This window comes from Etheostoma cragini, chromosome 24 (genome assembly GCF_013103735.1).
Source record: "Etheostoma cragini isolate CJK2018 chromosome 24, CSU_Ecrag_1.0, whole genome shotgun sequence".
Taxonomy (NCBI): Eukaryota; Metazoa; Chordata; class Actinopteri; order Perciformes; family Percidae; genus Etheostoma; species Etheostoma cragini.
In genome coordinates, this window is record NC_048430.1 from 6,783,428 (window position 1) to 6,805,230 (window position 21,803).

At 39.2% G+C, this 21,803-nt stretch overlaps 1 protein-coding gene across 5 annotated transcripts in view; it reads left to right on the forward strand.

Annotated features, from left to right (window-relative positions):
- The window catches only part of LOC117939365 (fibroblast growth factor 14-like), a 54,650-nt gene that overhangs the window by 31,351 nt on the left and 1,496 nt on the right, over nt 1-21,803 (forward strand). For all 5 annotated transcript variants that reach the window (XM_034864648.1, XM_034864647.1, XM_034864643.1 and 2 more), the window contains exons 2-4: nt 4,287-4,397; nt 9,466-9,569; nt 21,598-21,796. In XM_034864648.1, coding sequence (XP_034720539.1) covers nt 4,346-4,397; nt 9,466-9,569; nt 21,598-21,796 — 355 coding nt within the window. In that variant the 5' untranslated portion in view covers nt 4,287-4,345. The remainder of the gene's footprint in view (nt 1-4,286; nt 4,398-9,465; nt 9,570-21,597; nt 21,797-21,803) is intronic.

Here is a 21,803-nt window from a genome sequence, read left to right on the forward strand (position 1 = left end):
GACTGTCTATCTGTTGCCTTTCAATCGATGCATAATAATAAGCAGCCATAGATGATCAATAGTTGACATCAGTGTTTCCCTCAAATTGTATTCCTGTCAATGCTGGAAAAACTTAAACAGTAATATGTGGTGCAGTCTAAAATCTGTAATGTAATCATTGGGACTGGGACACATTCAGGTTAAGGACTTTTTTAATTTTTTAGTGTAAATTAAAAACAATTTGCGTCATTGCCGCCATATTAGAGTCAATGTACATTTACTGTGTCTGAACAAGATCTGAATGGTTTATCTGCATTTCAACATGAAATCCACCCTTTTCAGCACCAAGGACATGGTCAGCCGTCGGACCATATTGGGACGACTGTGAGTGTCCGTTGCCATAGTTTTGCAGTGTGTCCCGTATCTTTGCTCCCCATCGACCTTGAACCCTTTTTTTTGGTCGATTCAACAGATGAGGTTTGGAGATGTCGGTAAGAAGAATCCATCTGATTGTCTATTCAGCTTAAGCAAATTAGTGCATGAGAAGATTCACTGCTGATTCACGCAAATGCTGTTTTGTTGGTTGTATCATAGCAACTGTTTATATACATTACCGCTATCTGCTGGCATGGAAAGTTATTTCCTTTCACACAGGCGCAGAATGTACGTGCTAGTCGGCCGTTGACTGTAGTTGTTTAGGTGTGTCCAACATTTTGGCCGAGACAGAGGCGACCTAAGGAGACATGAGACACACTTTGTTGTCTGCTTGGTGTGTAGCATCGGAAGTGTTTCTCTAAACACAAATCAGTCTGATGTAAATGAGGATGAAATTGCTTTATTCAGTCGCTACTTGTGAATTCTTCACTTGGGTGCTGTTGTTTAGTTTCATAGTGTATGTGAAAGAAAACTAAAGGTCTTTTAAAGCATTGCTTGTTTGAGACACCCATGTTGATATTTTATACTGTGTTTAACACTGTATTTAGACTCAGAGTGGGACAAATTAACAGACAATATGACATGTCAAATCAGCCTGACGGGCTGACTGATTGAATCGGATCACATTTTGATGAATACATAGCCGTTTGTGTGTGTGCACTGTAAATGTTTGTCTGTGTGAATGGGGGAATACCTTTTCATTGGAACAGTCTGGAATCACAGGCCATTGCCATGGCAACACGAGGATGGGAATTTCCCTAGTAACAGACAGGATGTGGAGATACTGGGAAAGGTAGGAATTTTACTTGCTTGAGGGCCAATGGTTGGGCATGTGAGGATGGAATATGAGTAACTGGTTGTTAGATGGATGAATAAACACATGATGAGTTGATGCTAAGTGGATGCAGCAGGAGAGTCTCCTGTTGAGAATTATTGATTTTTCATCCGTTACAGCAGGGAGTTATGCAAACACCAACAATAACAGCGTCTGATTCTGTAATTGTACTTATAATATGGCTGGACATCAATGTGAATAAAAATCTATACCAGGATAAATGCATAGGGTAAATATATCTTTTCATGTGTTGGCTCAATTATGATGTTTGTCTAATCCATTACAGGATGACCAGTTAAATATACTGGATCAGACTGAGTTGATTGATCAAACCTCTCGTTAGTTGTGCCTGGTTGTTTTATTTATTCTCAATTTAACTCTAAAAGAAACTATTTTCCCCATGTGAATAAATCTAGGTTGATACAAGATCCATACTATTAGTAATTGGATACATTTGGTTATTTATAGTCATATGGACATAATAACCAAAAAGGTTCTTCTCCATATCTTACTTTGAGAAATATAAATGTGTTTTTACAAACCCTGTTTGAAAAATAAATGCGTGGACTTGAAAATTCCCATCAGCTGAGTCCCAACACTAGCCAGGAAAGGTACTCTGATATCAGGTACTGCCACTGAAATGCACCTGCTGTAATACACTGTATATATATGTTACAGGACATATATTTGGACAGGTACAAGTCAACAGAAAGACAGACAGATTTATAAATGCAAAGCCGGGCTGGAAGGTACATTCTCCCTGTGCCATTGCATCCATTTCAGTAACATTTAAGATACAGGTTTTATAAATGAACATGTCATAGATGAAATGTAAAGGACATGACACGTTTTGGAAAAAGATAAGAAAATTTCCAGAGGCTTGTGGTCATGCGTCACACAACAATGGAGATATTGAAACGTGACTGATTACTGTTTCTTTGCAGTGGGCAGTGTTGACTTCTGACAGACAGATGCTGGGCAGGTAAACTTTAAATCATAAAGCAGAAAGAAATGTCACAGCTGTCGGATGGCATTATATTTACTTAGTGCATGAAAATACATACTGGACTGTAGTTGTATGTAGTTTTGAGGACGTGTTGGTTTGTATACAGGGCTGCAACTATCAAATATTTTCATTATCAACTAGTATGTCAATATTTAAGAGTCAGAAAGAATAAAAAAACATCCTCCAGGGTAAAGAAAACATTTAACAATTCAAAAGGTTGATAATGAAAACTATCAAAATACATCAATCCTAAAGAGTAGGAGTACACAGACAATAAGGCGTAAAATCCATCCCAAAATATCCCAAATATATCTTAATTTACCCAATTTCATTTTGTAATTTCCAATAGCTTTGTTTCCCAATGGAATGTGCGTGTAACTATGCTCCTCCTGGTGGTAGATCCTCTGCTATCATATGTAAAAGCTGTCCTTCTAATCCAACTGGGATTTATTATTGGCTTCACCACACAACATGCTACAGTAAGTAGCGTGCTGGGAATTTTGTCAGTTGGAGTGCTGGTTGCAAGCCTCACAGCTCTTCTTCCCTCCGTTTCCCTGCCGCACAAGATGGATCCTTCACAAAGATGGAAAACACCCCTGCCTCTCTCTTTCTCTCTCACACACACAAAAAAATCTGGGTCACTCTTTGCTTTTTTTGTTCCCTGTGCATTTAGGGTATACCTTTGTTCATTCACACACATATGTTCAAAGGGGATTCCCACGCTGCTTTAGCTGCGCGGACGAAGGGGAAGTCACTGATGTGTTAAAGAGGGAGAATGGGTGTGGTTACATCACATGTAAGTGTGTGTGAACGGCCATATTAAATAATCGGTATCACCAACAAAGGACCTACCAACATACGTGTGTTTTTGTTGAAAAAGGGTGCTAATCTGCAGAAGGGGTGATTGAAGTATTGATTATAAAATGGAACAAATGTCTGTCTATACCTGCACCAGATCTTCAGTCTTTTTTCTTTCTATCCTTATATTATCTGTATCAGTCTCTCACTCTCCTTGATGTAGTGACTCAGTAGGTCTTTGTCTCCCAACTCATTTCCATCCTCTTTGTCAATTGTAGTTTTAATCATTTTCTTTTTACTTCAGTTTTGTATTTGATAGTGAGGTGCAAGAACCAAGCTGTGAGAGGCAAACGTGACTGCTGTTTAATTAAAGCAAGCTGGATGAGCACTGCTCAATTGGAAAATTAGCATGGGAACAACAGTGATTTTCTTGTGTTTGCTATGTTAGCTCAGTAATGATGTTAACATCTACATTTAAGTCGTTGTTGATTTAAGAAGTTTGTGGCAATAACAAGTGGGCATTTTAGGACAGATGAAGACATGAAAGGGAAGCGAGAAGGGAATGACATGCAGCAAAGGGCCATGGGTTTGACTCCAACCTGCCTTGATGAGTAAACCTATAGTGCACGTGCTCTACCAAATGAGCTAACCCTGCCACACTTAACAAGTATTTTTAATACAGTATAGTTGTCTGCCTTAAGACATAATAGATGATGTGCTTTACGTGGGGAGAAAACGTTAGAGATCCACAGTTATCTTGAGTTATGATAAAGGGAATCATACCTACAAACTAATGTATTGTTCAATAGATAACTAGTAAACAGAATAAGGGAGATACTAAGCCATTACGAAGCTGCCTGACGCCATCAAAGGTTCAGAAATCATTTATCAGCGTTATTGAAATGGAAAGATGAATACGTAGGAAAGATTAGTCCAAGAATCCGTTAATGGATTGGATGTGCCTGACTAGTCTCTGTGCATGAAATCCCTCAGGATGCTTAGGGGTTGCATGCAGTTACATTGCTCTTTAACGGAAAACAGTAGTGTATCTTAAACGTGCCCTCCAGGTTCTGTGCGGAAGTTGATTTGTGGAGATGAATTTTGTAGAAAAAAATTAATAAAAATGTTGCCTTATATTATTTTTTTGCTTGTTATAAAGGGCTATACTTATTTGACGCTCCATTCTTCTCAACTATTCTTTCATGTGTCTTTGTGTGTGTCTGTGTTGTGTAGAACCACAGCTGAAGGGCATAGTGACCAGGTTGTTCTGCAGGCAGGGCTTCTATCTCCAGATGGGCCAGGATGGAAGTATGGACGGGACCAAAGACGACAGCACCAACTCCTGTAAACACACACACACACACACACACACACACACCACTATCTACCATTATGTTACAGTACATTTGGGGAAATCTATACATTTTGCAGAGAATATGCCCAGTTTTGGTAGATGTGTGTAACAGTTGCATTGTGATTTTTACAATGCAAGAATGTAGTGCAGTGCAACAAGTAACTGAAAAGGAAAGACTGCAGCGAAAATCCGTGCTCAAAACCAAAGCTCCATCATAGCAAAAGAAAAGCCATGTAAGTCTGTCTCAAGGGCAACTAGTTATTTAGAGATCTCATCTGACTTGGATGAAAGTTGAGAGATACCTTTTTTTTTCAATGTGAAAAGAAGAGCCCAGCAGGAAACCTTGAATGAATTCTGGTTATTAATTAAAATGCTAAAGTAGGGTCAAGTTCCTCCATTTACAAGGACATTTCAGAGAGCACACAAACTGCGAGACTGAAAGTGACAAGTGTCTTCAGAGAATTTAGTTTTTCAAGGCCTAGTTTATTAGTTATTAGTTATTATTGGATGGCTTAGGGCTCCTGCACAACGCCTACGTGTCCCTTTTTATTTCGGCTCCCATGTTACCGGGTTAGAGCTTGCACACTGCCTGTGTGACACACACGTCTCAGGCGCGGCTCGAGCTGCATGCATGTTGGAAGCGTTTCCAGGCAAAATAGAATACGAAAACATGTTTATATGTCCTTTTTGACACAAATACATTTAACAAATGACACTTTCTGTTAAACTCCTTTTAAAATTGTATTTTAATTGGATTCTGATAAAACAAAAACATTATTACACTTTAATATCTCAGGAAAGGGAGTTGAAATATAAAAACATATACTGTGTATCAAAATGTGTGCAAACAAATGTACAAACACAAAAATATTGACAAAGTAAAATATAAGAACACAGTTGTCAAACATGTTTCTGGTGTGCAAAGACATAGAAATTGCCACACAGCCCCCACACAACAGAAACGCAATGCTCACGCCACACAGGCAGTGTGCAGGAGCCCTTACTGATTAATGTAGCCGTTGCTGTATCCACATGTGCTAGGCTGAGAGTAAAATCAAATGCTAATCAGTGAACACTACAGCAGGCAACTCACTGCTCCAAAGTGTCCTTTGTTTGAAACTGTGGTTTACTGGTTACTCTCTGCCGACTGCAAGTTGCAGCGATGTCCCGCGTGTTTACTAGGATTTTTTTTTTCTTTGGGAAATGTCTTTACATCACCATTATTTAAATGTATGCCTCAGCTCTGCATTTAGATCAAACAGAATATACTGCCGCTCACACTTGTTGCCAAGCTAGATTTTTCATTTGCCAGTTTTTGGCCAGAGGGGAGACATCAGTGACATTTCCTGCAGCATTTAAAAGGAAGGTTGTTACCTTCTCTAATCAGCTGACTGCATATCTTTATGCTTATTAAGGCTGTGCATGAGCTTGATGGTGGTTTAGAAAGTGTTACATTTATTGAGGATGATTACTCGCAGGTGTACTTACGCACATTTAAATTTCTTCTGCTCCTCTCTGAACACTGTTGGTTGTTAGAGACCATTTCTATGTAACCTTGATTAAAGAGGGTTCTGATATCCCAGGTGTAGTCAGCCCTTGATTAGAAAGAAAACTAGAACAGTTGTTGGTCCCAAATAGCACATTTATGTTCACAGCCTTCAGAACAGGTTTTTTTATGATTTTAGAATCCATCAACTGCACAATATCTACGCATGTATTTCCTGTTGCATAGAATAAAAAAAAATTCTTTAGCGCTTTTAAAGTTTTGCAGTGGCTCAATAAAATACACTCTCTTCGCTTTGATTCGACCTATCAGCACAAAGATCTTTGCATTAATTCAGTCCTCATTTCAGAGAGGGCAACAACCTTCAAAAAGTCACACCACTTGGCTTTAAAGGATTAATTAGATTATAATTAGATAATAGAACCAAGTCTGTTTAGAGTACCAGATATTCAACACATGATTGGGTTAGTTGTGTAAGCTAATACGGGCATTCTTAAAAAAATATTCAAGATATGAACTGTTCACAGTGAGGTCTGTCAGTGGATTATCAAGTATACCTTGGAATGTTTTAGAAAAGATGGACTGCAAATGTTTTTTTTATGTTTTGTGCAGCACAAACAAAATTTTGTTCATCTCCATTGTGATGACAGAAAGGAGGCAGTTATTTCAAAAGCTGGGCAAATAAAAGGAATGAATTCTCCCACACTGTCATCACTAAGTTTACTGAAAGTTTTTTATTAGGGCAACCCATCCTCCGCTTACTTTACTGGTTAATCCTGAGATTTATTTTGACTTTGTTGTATGCTGCATTATCATTTAACAAAGCTGCAACTGCTAAATATAAACCTATAAACACATTTACCTTGCCACTTACAGTTGTTTATTGGAACAATTTCATTGAAACATTACATCTGAATTTTCAAAAAAAACAACATCCTAACATCCTGAAAGTAGAGAGAGAGAGGCAGCATTCACCTTGAATTCAGTTTGACATTGTGTCTGTCATAACAAGTTGACTGTACGAGCTGTGAGCAGGCCAATCAATAACTGCAATAATAAAAGGCAAACAGGTTAGAGTGTTGTAGTTTCAACTGACCTCAGAGGGAGACGTTGTCTAATGAGGGCCAATAATCAACGGAATATTTGTCCCATTAGAGAGAAGCCAGACAATGGCTTATATCAAGATGGAAATATTATAATAATTTTCAACCTCATTATTGTGTTTTTACAATTTAAATCTAAATCAATTGCTCTTTTATTGCAGCTCCACCATCATTTTATAATGTGAGTTTTGAAAGCTGAGCAGTTTTCTTCATTTGATTGGAGTATTTGGTCATTTGTTAAGTCGATTTCATGTTAATTCAGACCTTTTCCAAGTATTGACCATTCTGATAGCTGTTTGTAAAGTACTCCTGCTACCTATGTAAAGGCTTGTTCACACACTTTCAAATATCATGCAAAACAACATTTTTACTTCCAAAAAAGTCAGTAAAAGTAATCCATTACTGTCACCAGAAAGCTGACAGCCAAGGCTTGAAAATACTAGTAAAAAAGGAAAATAGTTAATATCTCATATTTAGAACATAAATCAAAAAGATACAAGACAGTAAGGGATGTCAGAGAGTGAACAAATACAGCGGTGACACTAGCATTGTCCTTTAAAATACCTGCCCGAGGCTATAATGGTGCTCTTTGATCAGCTGTCTGCTCCTTTACCATCACTGACTGCTGTTCCTCAAATAACACTGACCCGATGGAGCTGAGAGCACAACTGTGCCTTTGAACGAGACATAGAAATAAAGAAGAAAAGGCTGATATTAAAATGTTGTGGAAAAATGACCAAGGTCAAAATATAATACACAATGCCTCACGGCCTCATGCATGAACATTTTCGTGTTCTTATGCGTCATATGGGATGTTACAATGTCAGTTGCATTGGAGGATGTTCACCCCTTTTTGTTCACTTCTCGAGTGTCTTTTCGGCAAATATAAATATATATATACTGTATATCACATTGAAAATGGAATATGTATTTTGTCACCTACATCAAATGTGCAAACTCAGTTTGTGGCTAAGAGAGGGGCTATCACTTCAATACTTTTTTACATATTGGGTTTTAATAAGGTCAGAAGAAATAAACATATATTTTAAAAGAACAAAATTGGCCTTCGGACATCAAACAATGAGCAAGTAAAGTCAATGTCAATACAACACAACAGTTAAGTTTAAGTTTGTCTTATTTATTTATTTTCATTCCGATTGAGGCGTTATAATTGGATAAAAAAGGCACACTGCTTCTACATGACTCAACAAAAATAAGACATGCTAAAATTAAATAAAGTAAAAAGCATTTATACTTCTATAATGGGTAATCTTTACCCTAAGGGTCTGGACAAATATAATTTTTGTTTGGAACTTGCCACTTTATTTGTCCAGGGTAACTAATAAAGCTTCCATTACTGACTTTCTGCCGCCAAAAATGGACAGTTGTTTTGGTGCATGGGCGGGGAAAGGTCTGACCACAGTAAATCAATTATTTGAGGGTATGACGCTCAGGGATTTTTCCCAACTTCAAGCCCAATATGGTAATGCGCCCAATGAATTGTTTAGGTATTTTTAAATACGTCACTTCCTGAGGACATAAATAAAGGGAAAAAAATGTAAGCTTCGCCATCTAATTTTGAACAATATTGGATTTTGGGACTGTATGTACCTTTTGGGACTGTCCATACTTAAAATAACCTGGCAGGAGGTTGGGAGACTAAATGTAGACTGATTGGAGTTGAACATAATGGTTGAACTACAGAGAATAATTTTAAGATACATACATCTAAGAGGATTGGGGAAAAAACAAACTGTAAATGCTCCAAGCGCTGGTGTTCTTAGCCCATAAAATGATTACGAGAAAAGTGGCTTAAACCCCACCTACTTTAGATCAATTGATCCAAAGAGTCAAAGCTGGTAACTATGGAAAATATAACCGCAAAACTACAGTTCAGGGTGGACCTTTATTTAGAGTGGTGGTCCCCTGTTATACACATTACAGCAAACTGTATAGAGTAACATTTCAACTGGTCACTTTCAATTAGGAAAGTAACTCTTCACCTCTTATCTTTTCTTAGTGGTACGTCTATCTTTGTGTATGTAATTTCATGTCATTACCATCTGTATCTGTCCCAAGTTGTGTGAGAGTCTTTGTCAAGGATCCTGTTTAAATAAATGTTCAAAAAACAACATTTATATTGTTTATACAAAGCTTAGTTTCTGGGTTTAATATATATGCTTAGATGCTTTATACAGGTTACAGTCCCACCCCTTCAGGAAAATAGAAAAAAAATGGATATTTGGTATTGATGTTATTACGTAGATTACTTTAATGGTCTGAATTTTCTGCCGATGTCCTCCTCTACAAAACTCAGAGTTTTAGCCCCTCAAGGCCGAGGGTTAGGTTTAACTGAGCTACAGACCAACTGATGTTTCAGTTGTCAAAGCACTGTACATTAAGAACTGAAACACACAGCCGTAAACTCAGTTTGTCTGTTTTTGTCCTCAGCTCTGTTTAACTTAATTCCTGTGGGTCTAAGAGTTGTGGCCATCCAATCAGTCAAGACTGGCCTCTACATCGCCATGAACGGAGAGGGTCATCTCTACTCATCGGTGAGCATGCACGCACGCATAGATGCACACACACACTCACACACATAGACACAGACATGCTGTACAATATCCAAGACTGGGCACACAAAAATTCCCAGAAGGATTCGTCCACGCCTAATGTTTTTTTTTTTTTTGAGAATTATGGGGCCTAATTGCAAATCGTGTGTTGCTCATCCAGGTCCCGAGTGTTTGGTTTTAAGCTGTGGTAACTATTTGTGGGAGACAAATGGAAGCCTGTTTTGACAAACCACTGGTCATTTAAAATACTCTACTTTATCTACAGGAGTAAGGACAAATAAATGACTTGACTTTGACTAAAACTGAAAGGAAAGAGGTGAAACCATGTATTTTTTACTGTCGTTAAAAAGAAACTGTTTTAAAAGTAAGCATAGTGTGTAAGGTGTTTACTTTCTTGATTAATCATTAGATCTATAACCTGTCAGAAGATAGTGTTTTCAGACCCCAAGGTAACCACTTAAGCTTTTATCTAATATAAAGTCAAAAATCAAAAGCTATTCACTTTACTATCATAGAAGTCAAAGAAACCATTACATTTCCTATTTGAGAGGCTGGAACCAGTGATTTGTTTTATATTTGTTTTGCTAAAACGAATAAGTGATTACCAATATTATTGCAGAATAACTTTCTTGTTTCAGCTCTAGTGCAAAATAAGACTTGTCTCTTTTTCAAGTGTAGCTATCAGCATCCTGAAAACCGGTTTTGAGCCTAGATAAAACAGTAATAGGCCCGGTTGACAAGATATGGCCATCTTATCTAATTATGCTGCTCAGAGTGACCATTGGATGATTTTAGTACATCTCCCGTCAGTAAGCCGGTGTACAGACCATTACATTCACTGTATCCGGGGACCCGGGTCTGTCTACTCTGTCTGAAGGACGGCACACTGAGCTAAATGAGGCCAAATGGATCACTCACCTAAAAAGCAGTTTCAGACAAATCTTGCTCTGAATTATACAGTCAGTAACTTACTTTTAGGCTTAAATTTAAAGAAGAATTGAAGCATGCATGATACATTAAAAGCTTTTCTCATGTCAGAAGACAATAGGAAAGTCACATTTTTTAGGTTTTGTGCGACGGACGATTTGAGACAGGTGCATTAGACAGAGAGACAAAGAGATGAAATAAGACACACAAAGATATGAATTACTTTTAAAGGATGAAACATACAGTACATATCAGGACAAGTACGCATTTAGTAAGTATGTTTTAATGCCCTGAAATGCCCTTCCAGAGGCTTCTTCTCATTGAGCATAAAAGATTCTGAAAAATAAAATGTTGAAGTTGTAAATGAAAACTGGAAAATTAAACAAAAAAAAAAGAGCTAAATTAGTCAAACCTTTGTCACATCATTGACATTAAAGACAGACATGCAGAACACTATGGAGGACATGATTAGAGAGAGGGATAAAAGAAGTGGTGAAGAGCAAGTGGAGGGGAGGAGGAGCGGGCGGCTGCTCGGAGATCTGCTTGAGTAGAATATGAATTATTTCAATGCTGACTCTTTAGAGATAGTTCACACTCTTTCTCTGACATATTTTCTCCTTGACATCATCCCTTTTTCCTCCGCTTCATCTCTTTTTTGGGGTGGAGATGACAGGAGCCAGAGAGTAGGGGAAAGGAGGTGTTACGAAATGGGGGAATAGAAATGGATGGGGTGGAAGAGGAAAGGAGGGGAGGAGATGAAAGGGGCAAAATGAAAGCAAGAGATTAGAGGAATAAGGGTGAGGTCAAGACCAATCATGAAAGAAAGCAGAAGAGGGGAGAAGAAAGGATAGACCTGGGTGGGTGGCAAAAGAAAGGAGGTGATAGAGAAATAGGACACTGAGAGAAAAAAGATGTACGGACGAAGGAAAGGTTGTAGACAGGAAAAAAAGCCAGAGAGGAAAGAGCAAAAAAAATTGAGAGGAAGGAGGAAAAGGTTTTTGACAGAGGAAAATATAAAAAAGGTTGTAGACAGAAGAGTAAAAAGATGGAGAGGAAGGAGGAAAGGATTTTAGACAGTAGGAAACGGTGAAGACTGATTTTGGATGGAAGGAAGGAAGGAAAGATGATGTGGAAAGAAAGGGATGATAGGAAGAGAAACAGGAGTAATCGGGAGGAGAAAGACAAGAGATCTGTGCTGCTCTGCAGGGCTTTCTCAGCCTGTCGCTGGAAGTCACAGATGCATGAGGGCTTCCTGTAAATAATTGAAGAGGGGTAGTCCCCCCCATACACAGACACACACACAGTAGAAATCCCCTCTAAAGCTGAGTAGAGTGAAAGTGTGAATATGCGATCATGTTCCAGCTCTGTGACTGAGGGGCAGGCAGCTACATGATAACAAATATATAAAAACATACATAGAGCAGGTCTAATTTATCATAATGCCCGCACTGCTTGATGTTTAATTGGCTGATGCAAAGGTACCGGCAGGTGTAGTGTGTTGTAGTGTGTGGTAAAATGGTGCCATGGCGCCTGAAAACGTACTCATTAAACATTACCAGGGTGTTATCACAGCTACAGTTTGTTTTATCCAGGTCTCAACCAGAGCGGTGTTTACCTTCACGTATGTGTGTAATGGATGGTTCACAGCGTCTTGTTTATCGAACACAGTCAGGATTATTTTACATCCTGCCAGGTTAGTTTTTAGTGGATGTGTCAGAAAGTCAATACAAATCAGATTCTTGTTCCTGTACCTTTAACTTAACATGGTGCACTTGTCAGCAGTTTTCTGTGCAACATGTTTGAGACACTACAGGCTGCATTTTGTCCTTGTAAGAATTTTTTATTAACAAGCAACAACTCAATATTCCTGGTACAAACACACATCACTGAGACAATGTGACTGTGATTATTATAATCAGAACATAATGCACTAAATACAATGTGCACAAAAAGGTCTTTAATGATGTTACATGTCATATTTGTTTCTGGTGGATTCTGTTTTTGTTTCTGTGTAAAGGACCAACACGATTGTATTTACTGTATGCATCTCAGAATATATACATTTTCTAAAGATATTGCTCGGATAAAACTTAATTCTCTTTTCATACTTTAATATAGCAGCGTAGCGCTATCAAGACAGTTATGCAATTATTATTATGATACCAGAAAATGATTGATTTAGGACATTTCCTTGTTAAGTGTATTTTCTAGTTGAGGCTTAGCTTGTTAGCTCTGCTCTCAGTGAGATTATTTATCCTCTTATTACCAATTGTTAATGATATGCTTCAAACTTAGTTATACATGGTAGGACTGTCATATTAATCCCAAGCATCTGGCAGTGTTTGGTTGTGCATGTACGTGTGGTGCATGTGCGTGCGTGTGTGTGGGTTTTGGTCGTGCGTGTGTGCGACTAACAGATGGCATAGTGTGCTATGTGATAATTATGGAGCATGCTGGGTAAAGTGGGAAAAAAACGCTGATGAGTTTGGGACTATGTGTTTGTGTGAGTGACAAAAGTGTGTGCAAAAGACACACAAAAGACAACACTTTGGTGTGTGGGTGTATTAGGGTGGTAGTTGCAGATGTCAGGATGTCAGCTGAGAAGTGAAACAGGAAATTGACACGTTTCTTACAACTAACTACCATCACTGCTACTTACACTATTATTATTATCTTCTTGTACTACTTCTATATGAAGTTGGTGTGAATGATGACAGAACAAAATATGTTAAGTGCATAAAAACTGTTGATGTACCAGTGTGGCCGTTAAACATATCTAGATCATGACTGAGGTTTGTGTAAGCCAGACCCCCCTAAAATTTGCTTGTTTTTGAAATCTGAATTTTGCTGACTGTCCACTTGCCAGATTAGAAATGGAAATGTGGTTCTTCATGACGGCTCCTGTGAGTCAGACTGTTAGAACCCTAAGCCTGTCTACTGGAGAGCTCCTGTGAGCCCAAACACTTTCAAACTTTCAATTTACTATTTGTTTTTCTTCCGCTTGTTTCTGCTCCTCTCTCTTCCCCCCTTCTCTTTGAGGCCAGGTAACCCTTAGGTCTTAGAAACATCTTAAAGTAAGGGACAGCAATGGCGTGCAGCATAATGTGGTGACTGGTCTTTCACAAAAACGCTTTGCCATTCCCTGAAGGAAATCCGAACGTTCTATAAGTTTCAGAACTAGCAGTATACATCCAAAGCGTGCACACAGGAGGTACAGCACTCAGACAGAGTGAGTCCTGTGATGTCTACATCCAGAGAGATGAAAAGGAAGATGAGTGGCAGAGACAATAAATGTTGATGCCATGTGAGTCATAACCACACACACTCACACACAGACACACATTTTCTGGTGACTAGTGAATACATTAGTTGCCTGTGTGCTGTGGAGTCTCTTTAAAGATTAAGGTTTATTAATCTTAAGACAAGGTTTATTGTCATTACTGGTGTATGTGTAGCCTTTCCAGGCTTCCTCCAATGAATCATAGTCAGCACCTTTTTTTAAGCTTTTCAGAGATTCTAATCAAGGTGATTTACTGATGTCAACGCTTGACATAATGGATTGATGTATTCAGAAATCTGATAAACTTAAAAACCCACAAACTCAAAGACATTTTCACCTTGATAAAATAATAATAATAATAATGACGTTATTCACCGATGCGATTGCTTTTGTGTGGAAGTGATAAAATCGGCAAACTGAACTTGCTGCCAATGAAACTGACATTTCTCTATTGCTGACATGTTATTGGTCCAAAACATCAGACCTGATCCGAAACAAACCCCTTCAAGAACTTACTGAAACCAACGTGCACAAATTAATTCACAAAAAAGAGAGACCTGGTCTGATGTGGACCCGAACGCAGTCCGACCAGACATGAATAGAGCCCAGGATAATTAGACCCAATCTGAACAGAACCTTGTAGAGAAAGAACACTGACACCACTATCATGTTATATCAGTTAATACGTCCCTCTGTTTGAAAACTACTGCAATATCATAATAAGGACCTTTGAACAAATAGAAACTAAGAGAACCATGGCCTCAAAATTAGACGTGCTGATCCTTATCTCGGCTGCTTCACACTCCGCTTTGAACCTATCCAGTAAGTGCAGAAGGTCACGGACCGATGATCCCATCAGGAACACATCATCTGCGAAAAAGCAGTGATGAGATCCCCAGCCCACCAAACCACAACGCCTCCCCACCACGATTACGCCTCAATATCCTGTCCATAAATATCACAAACAGGATTGGCAACAAAGTGCAGCGGGTGTGGGAGAAGTTTGGAGAAGAGGGGTGGAGGTGCTGTCTTGGATGACACACCTCTTCCACATTGCGTGGAAGTTTAGGACCGTGCCTAAGGAGTGGCGGACCAGGAAGGGGGTTCCCCTGTTTAAATAGGGGGGACACTAACTAGGTGTCTCCTAATGCAATCCACTGGTTCATTTTTCCAACCAGTCTTAAAGGAGGGCCTGTGCTGTGAGGGTGTTATTGCCCAATGTGAGTCAAGTGCAGATTTGAGTTGTACATTCGTCACTTTGCGAGGGGTAGCGTACAAGATGCTAATGAGAGACTTCTGTAGTATCAATACAGTAAAAATGGACCTACTTTAAATACTTTGTTCACTGCTTGCTACAAGCTAGCATCCAACACAACAAAGGCTGTCACTTGAGCCAACGTTAGCAATCAAACAATCATAGATAGCTAAAACATTTTTGAAATGATTTCCATTTTCTGTTATTGTTTGTAATTAGAAATTTCAGTATGACACGTAAACCGTTTAAATCTGAGCATGCTCAACTCACATGTGCACTCGACCAGAACCGGTCTGATTCAACTCTCATCGGTTATGTCGTCAGCATACGTGACTCAAATCTGCACTTGCCTCACATCGGGCAGTGACAGAGGTGTTGCTCCAGCCCTAACTCACCAGATCCAATTAAGAGCCACACATTTCCATAACAGTGTAATTGGATCAGGTGTGCAGGTCTGGAGTGGCTGAGGAACACTATGGTGTTACTTACATGCCAAGAGCGACGCTGTGATTGGAGTCAGATTGATGCTTTGATTCAGTTTGTCTGGGCTGGAGGACATCCTTTCATGTCCCCTCTCAGAGCACCTTCTTCATTTTTGTTTTCATATGCCAACACTTTTCTTTCCACTCCACCTCTCCCTTCTTCTCTGTGGGCTTTCTTTTCTTTAGAATGATTTGTTTACCCACAATTCCCCTGGGTAATTAGTACTGTGATAATAACGGGTGTTGGAAACAAACACACCCACTCACTGAGCAGTGCATACAAAGACACACACACACACACACACACACACACACACACACACACACACACACACACACACACACTTTCTTTGAGCTTAGTCGCATTAAGCGATGTTGCAAGGAGAGAAACTGCAAATCAGAACTATGCTTTATCATATTTTATTAATTAAACATTTTCATTTTTTTAATGAAGTTTTAACTTAAAATAAACTGTAAGAAACTAGTGCTGGTTGTCAATTCATCATTACTATTAACTTTGTTATTCATTTATTAATTAATTAAGAGTGTTGGAATGACGATATGACCATACTGTGTTATCCTTTCACGTAATTTAGTTGGAATTAATTCCAACTAAAGCTACATTTAATCGCTGCATTATGGTTTATAAATGGAGTTTCGAGCCAAAAGTGATCGCCATACATACAACTATTTTAAGCTCATATAATAAATATATAAATATTCTTGTAAACTGTGCATGCACATGCCAGGGTAAACGGGAGGCAGCATGTATACTCTTCCAATCAGACGCGGCGACACATTGTTGTTGCCAAAGGTCTCCATTTGCGGGTGTTGAGAATGCAACACAACCCTGAGGGTTCCAAACCAAAATAGGGTCGCAAATGTTTTCAAATTTCTCCGGTTTAGGGGCTCTGAAATGCCAGAGCAGTGTGTAGGCAAGGTGTAAATGTAGCAAAATATATTTGTTTTTAAACCAAGATGTAGCAATGTAAATGTAAGCGTTGTTGAAACTGAAAACATGAGTTGAAGAGCGCTGTCGAACAATTAAGTTCATTAAATATCAATTTGATAATTTTATGTGATTTTTGCATACGTTTGCTTAATATATATATATATATATATATATATATATATATATATATATATATATATATATATATATATATATATATATATATATTTATATTATCATTTGCAAATGCAGTGCATCGTTTGCGCACACACACATACACAGGTTTTCAGGTTATTACAGTTGCAAGAGGTGTAATCACACTTGTGCACGACAGTGTATGGTTGTTCCAACATAGGGAACATTAGCCAGATGTGTTGTACATTGTCTGGCTTATATAACTCTTTAATTAAATACCTCCAAGTACAGTAATTGTGTTTACATTCTTTCATCAATGTAGAGTAATGGTAAGGAAGGCTTTTCTCCCTACTGAATAGGAGGCTTAAGTGGTATTTGCATTTGTTCATTCACTTCAAAGCAAAAGGTGCAGTGAATATGACAGATGTGTGTTAGTGACTAGGTGACTACTGAGGCTTTCTTCCACCTTCCCCTATTGACACCAATAATCACCAGCAGTATCGGAAACTTGTAACCCATTGATGCACAAGTATATGTAGAGAAATATAGCTTCAGGCTGTCAGTCTGTCTTTATGTTATGCCCATGAGAGTCAGATCTTGAAAGGAGAACTGGTGGCCTCAGAGTCATTCAGCAGCTGCCTTGGTCAGCGAGGTCACAGGCCTGAACTGTCAGTGTATTGTGATGCCATTCATTCAGCTCAATCTTGATTGCCAGTGGATTAAAGGCTTTGATAAATTACAACAGTCCAAAGGAACAGTAATTATTTACAACAGTTAATTGTTGTATTATAGATGTGCTTCTACTGGGAAGCTCCCAGTGGCTAGCAGTCAATCTGTGGCAGCACCAGGCAGCTCTAGTTGCCAAATGTTGTTATCAGTGCAGCTTTGTGTAGTTCCAAGAGTGGAGATTGTATTTCCAACTCTGTTTTTAAGTTTCTTACTTTTATGTCTTTAAGGGACAAAGTCCTGCCTTTATCACTTTAGTATGTTTTTGCGCAGGATGTTTAATATGTTAATGGAATCCTCTCTGTCTGATTACGTCTGCTATTCAGGCTAGGATACACACATGTGTGTATAATTCAAAGATAACAGTGTGCGTGCATGTGTGCACTTCCACTTAATTTCTGCAGAGCACTGAACACTGAGAAATGAAAGAGGGAGAAAGGAAGAAGAGCAATAAGAGCTATGCTAAGAGGAGAGAAAGAGAGAATCCCCTGCTGTTCTTCCAATCAGGAGGGGTTGTTCTCCTCCTCACTGGGTGATTTATTCCCTCTTCTGTCCCAATTTCCAACCCCACCACCCCACCCTCCATTTTATTTCATTCATTGTTTCTCCCAATGTTTGTTCAATGGGCAGCTTGTGAACATAGCTGTTTAGAAATGAAAACTAACCACCTTTAGGCAGCCAGTGTTGTTAAAATGACTCACCTGGGAGATTTTCATCCAAAGTAATTTTTACAGTTCACTTTTTCTCAGTGAATTCAGTGGGAAATAATATTTTTCTTTTTTCGAAGAGACTGAAAGGCCTCGGGATCAAACATCTTTTACTTTAATTAATAAGTGTCTGGCACTGCTTTTTGCACGCCAACAAAGATCATCCTTCATAACAAATGAATAATGAATCTGGGGTGCAGGTCAAGATAATTTGATCCTGGAATGGAAAATATTAAGCACAGGTGATCCAAATCAAAACCAAAGCGCAAAACGCTTGATTTGTGTGTGTCACTGCCATTGGCAACAAATAGAGCATTCATTCATTCATTATAACCGGCTCTTGTTTAGTTGCCAACCAATCATTTAGTCACATTTCATATCCCAGACAAGCCCCCCTGCACCTTCCTTCATTCATCCGCTAGAGCCACAAGTGTGTGTGTGTGTGTGTGTGTGTGTGTGTGTGTGTGTGTGTGTGTGTGTGTGTGTGTGTGTGTGTGTGTGTGTGTGTGTGTGTGTGTGTGTGTGTGTGTGTGTGTGTGTGTGTGTGTGTGTGTCTGTGTGTTTTCGCTCTGCCACTCTTGAAGTCCCCACTACAAACCCAGACACCCACTGACCCCTCCCTCTCAGCGCTGGTTGGTTGCCACGGCTACAGTGTCGCCTCTCGTCCTCATGTTGCTATGAGACTCGGACCGACAGACCTGAGCTGAATGACAATGTATCTGTGGCTCTGGCAGAAGGCCCACAACAACCAATAAGAGACGGCCTACTCTAGAAAAACACTTCCCAATCTGAGGTCTGGGGACCTCCAGAGTGATTGTTTGGGTTGGCAGGAGTCTCCTCAGCCATCTTAGGGTTAGTTTGTTAACACTATTTATATCCTCAGCCATTGTATACTAATGATTTTTTTATAAACTGATAAAAACCTTCCTCAAGAAAGAAAGATAATTGTCATACAAGGGGAAATAGGAGTGTTACAATAGTAAAAGCTACGTTGATCAATATTGTTTATATTAACAATGAATTAATGCCTATGTATAATGTGAAAGGTGCTTGTCATAGTGACAAACCCACAAAAAAGGTCTGACAACCCACTTGCCAAGTACCAAGTGTTAGACAGGCAAATAGACTAGCTGGTAAAAAGAGTTGAACATGTAGCAGCTAAAGAGTTTTTGGATATAAATATTGCTTGAGAAATTTAGATTTTTAGAACCCCCCCCCAAAAAAACAAAAAATACTGACTCAGTAGCGCATTTTTCCCCAGTAAGACTAACAGCTTTTATATAGTGTTGATATATGCTCCGCTAAAGGCGCAGGTGACCATGGAAAAGAGGTCTGACACATCAGCCAAGCTGATGTGGGTGGGATGGGTCAGATATTTTGAGCTTTGTGTCACCAGAATCACTCCATTCATATATCTGTTTAGTTGGTTGTTTATGTGCATACAGAGACAGAGAGTGTCATGTAGAGAAGCTTCTCATCACCACGCCCCTTTCTGGGGGAAAACAGTCCTGCCTTCCGCACAGAAGTTATTGCTGAAGTTAGCTTGGTTGCACCAATAATACATCCAACCATTTCTTTGAATTATTCCCCTGCCATGTCCTAAAAAAAAGATCCTGATAAGGGCTTTTGCTCCAGGCTATAGACCAGACCGGCATCACAGTGGCTCCATTGAGCTATCACATTAGGAGAGAAACAGGAAAAAGCTTAAATGCTGTTATGTCGGGGGTTAATGTAATGAAGAATGTCACGCTGAGACTTGAGGCTCATAAGATAACATTACCTGAATGTTCACAGTCAGTGTGGTAAATTGCTAAATGATGCTGCTGCCAGTTACTACTTATGGAAAGCTAACGTTGCCTTAAATAAGTGCAAGGCTGCTATTACCAGTAACAGTTACAGCTGTTGTCTCAAACAGTTGGCTTTTAATAACAGGTTGGTTAATTACAGACAACATTTTGCAGAACAATTGACGGGGGGAAATGAGGGTACATGACGGCGATCAACCTTCATTTATTAAGGTATTGTGAACGCTCAGGTTCAGACAAGATACAAAATAAAACATCAGACATGTTGACAGTGTTGGGCTGCTCCTCCCTATGGCTGGTCAATACTGTTTCATTGTTTTTACGTCGGATGTATTGAAAGGCCATTTTCTACAATGGATATAAAAAGTCTGTTAAAATGTTATTTCCACTTTTTAATCTAAACTATAACGTGAACAATTCAAATGAAAAACAAACTGAAATCTTTGAGGGCGGAAAATAAAAAATAAAAACGTACAATAACCTGGTTGCGTAAACATGCACACCCTTAAAGTAATACATTGTTGAAGCACCTTTTGATTTTACAACAGCATTCAGTCTTTTTGGGTAGGAGTCTATTAGCAAGGCACATCTTGACGTGGCAATATTTGCCCACTCTTCTTTGTAAAAGTGCTCCAAATCTGTCATATTGCGAGGATATCTCCTGTGCACAGCTCTCTTAAGATCCCCCCACAGATGTTCAATTGGATTCAGGTCTGGGCTCTGGCTGGGCTATTCCAAAACGTTAATCTTCTTTTGATGAAGCCATGCTTTGTGGATGTGTGTTTTGAGTGGGTGTAATGCTAAAAGGTGAACTTCCTCTTCATCTTCAGCTTTCTAAGGGAAGCCAAAAGGTTTTTTACCAAAATTGCCTGGTATTTTGGAATTCCCTCCACCCTGACTAAGGCCCCGGTTCCAGCTGAAGAATAACAGCCACATAGCATGATGCTGCCACCACCATGCTTCACTGTGGGTATGGTGTTCTTTGGGTGTGCAATGTTGTTTTTGCGCCAAACATGTCTTTTGGAATTATGGAAAAAAGTTCAACCTTGGTTTATCAGACCACAACACATTTTTCCACATGCTTTTAGGAGACTTGATGTTTTTTTTTGCAAACTTCAGTCGGGCTTGGATGTTTTTCTTTATAAGAAAAGGCTTTCGTCTTGCCACCCCACCCCAAGAACATTCATATGAAGAAAACGGGAGATGTAGCACACAGCCAGTACTTGCCAGAAATTCCTGCAGCTCCTTTAATGTTGCTGTAGGCCTCTTGGAAGCCTCCCTGAGCAGTTTTCTTCTTGTCTTTTTTATCAAATTTGGAGGGACGTCCAGTTCTTGGTAATGTCTCTGTTGTGCCATATTTTCTCCCCTTGATGATGACTGTCTTCACTGTGTTCCATGGTATATTTAATGCTTTGGAAATTCTTTTGTACCCTTCTCCTGACTGATATCTTTCAACAATGAGATCCCTCTGATGGTCTGGAAGCTCTCTGCGGACCATGGCTTTTGCTCTAAGATGCAACTAAGAAAATGTCAGGAAAATCCTACTGGAACAGCTGAACTTTATTTGTGATTAATCAGAGTCACTTTAAATGATGGAAGGTGTGTAATAACTTCTATTTAACATGAGTGGGAATGTGATTGGTTAATTCTGAACACAGCCACATCCCCAGTTATAAGTTATAACTACTTCATCAGTTTCTAACATAATATGACCCATATCTCTTTCTGTCTGTCTCCTCAGGAACTGTTTACAGCGGAGTGTAAATTTAAGGAGTCGGTGTTTGAGAACTACTATGTAATCTACAGCTCAATGCTCTACAGACAGAAGGAGTCGGGCCGGGCCTGGTTTCTGGGCCTCAATAAAGAGGGACAGGCCATGAAGGGCAACAGGGTTAAAAAGACCAAACCAGCTGCACACTTCCTGCCTAAACCTATAGAAGGTAACAT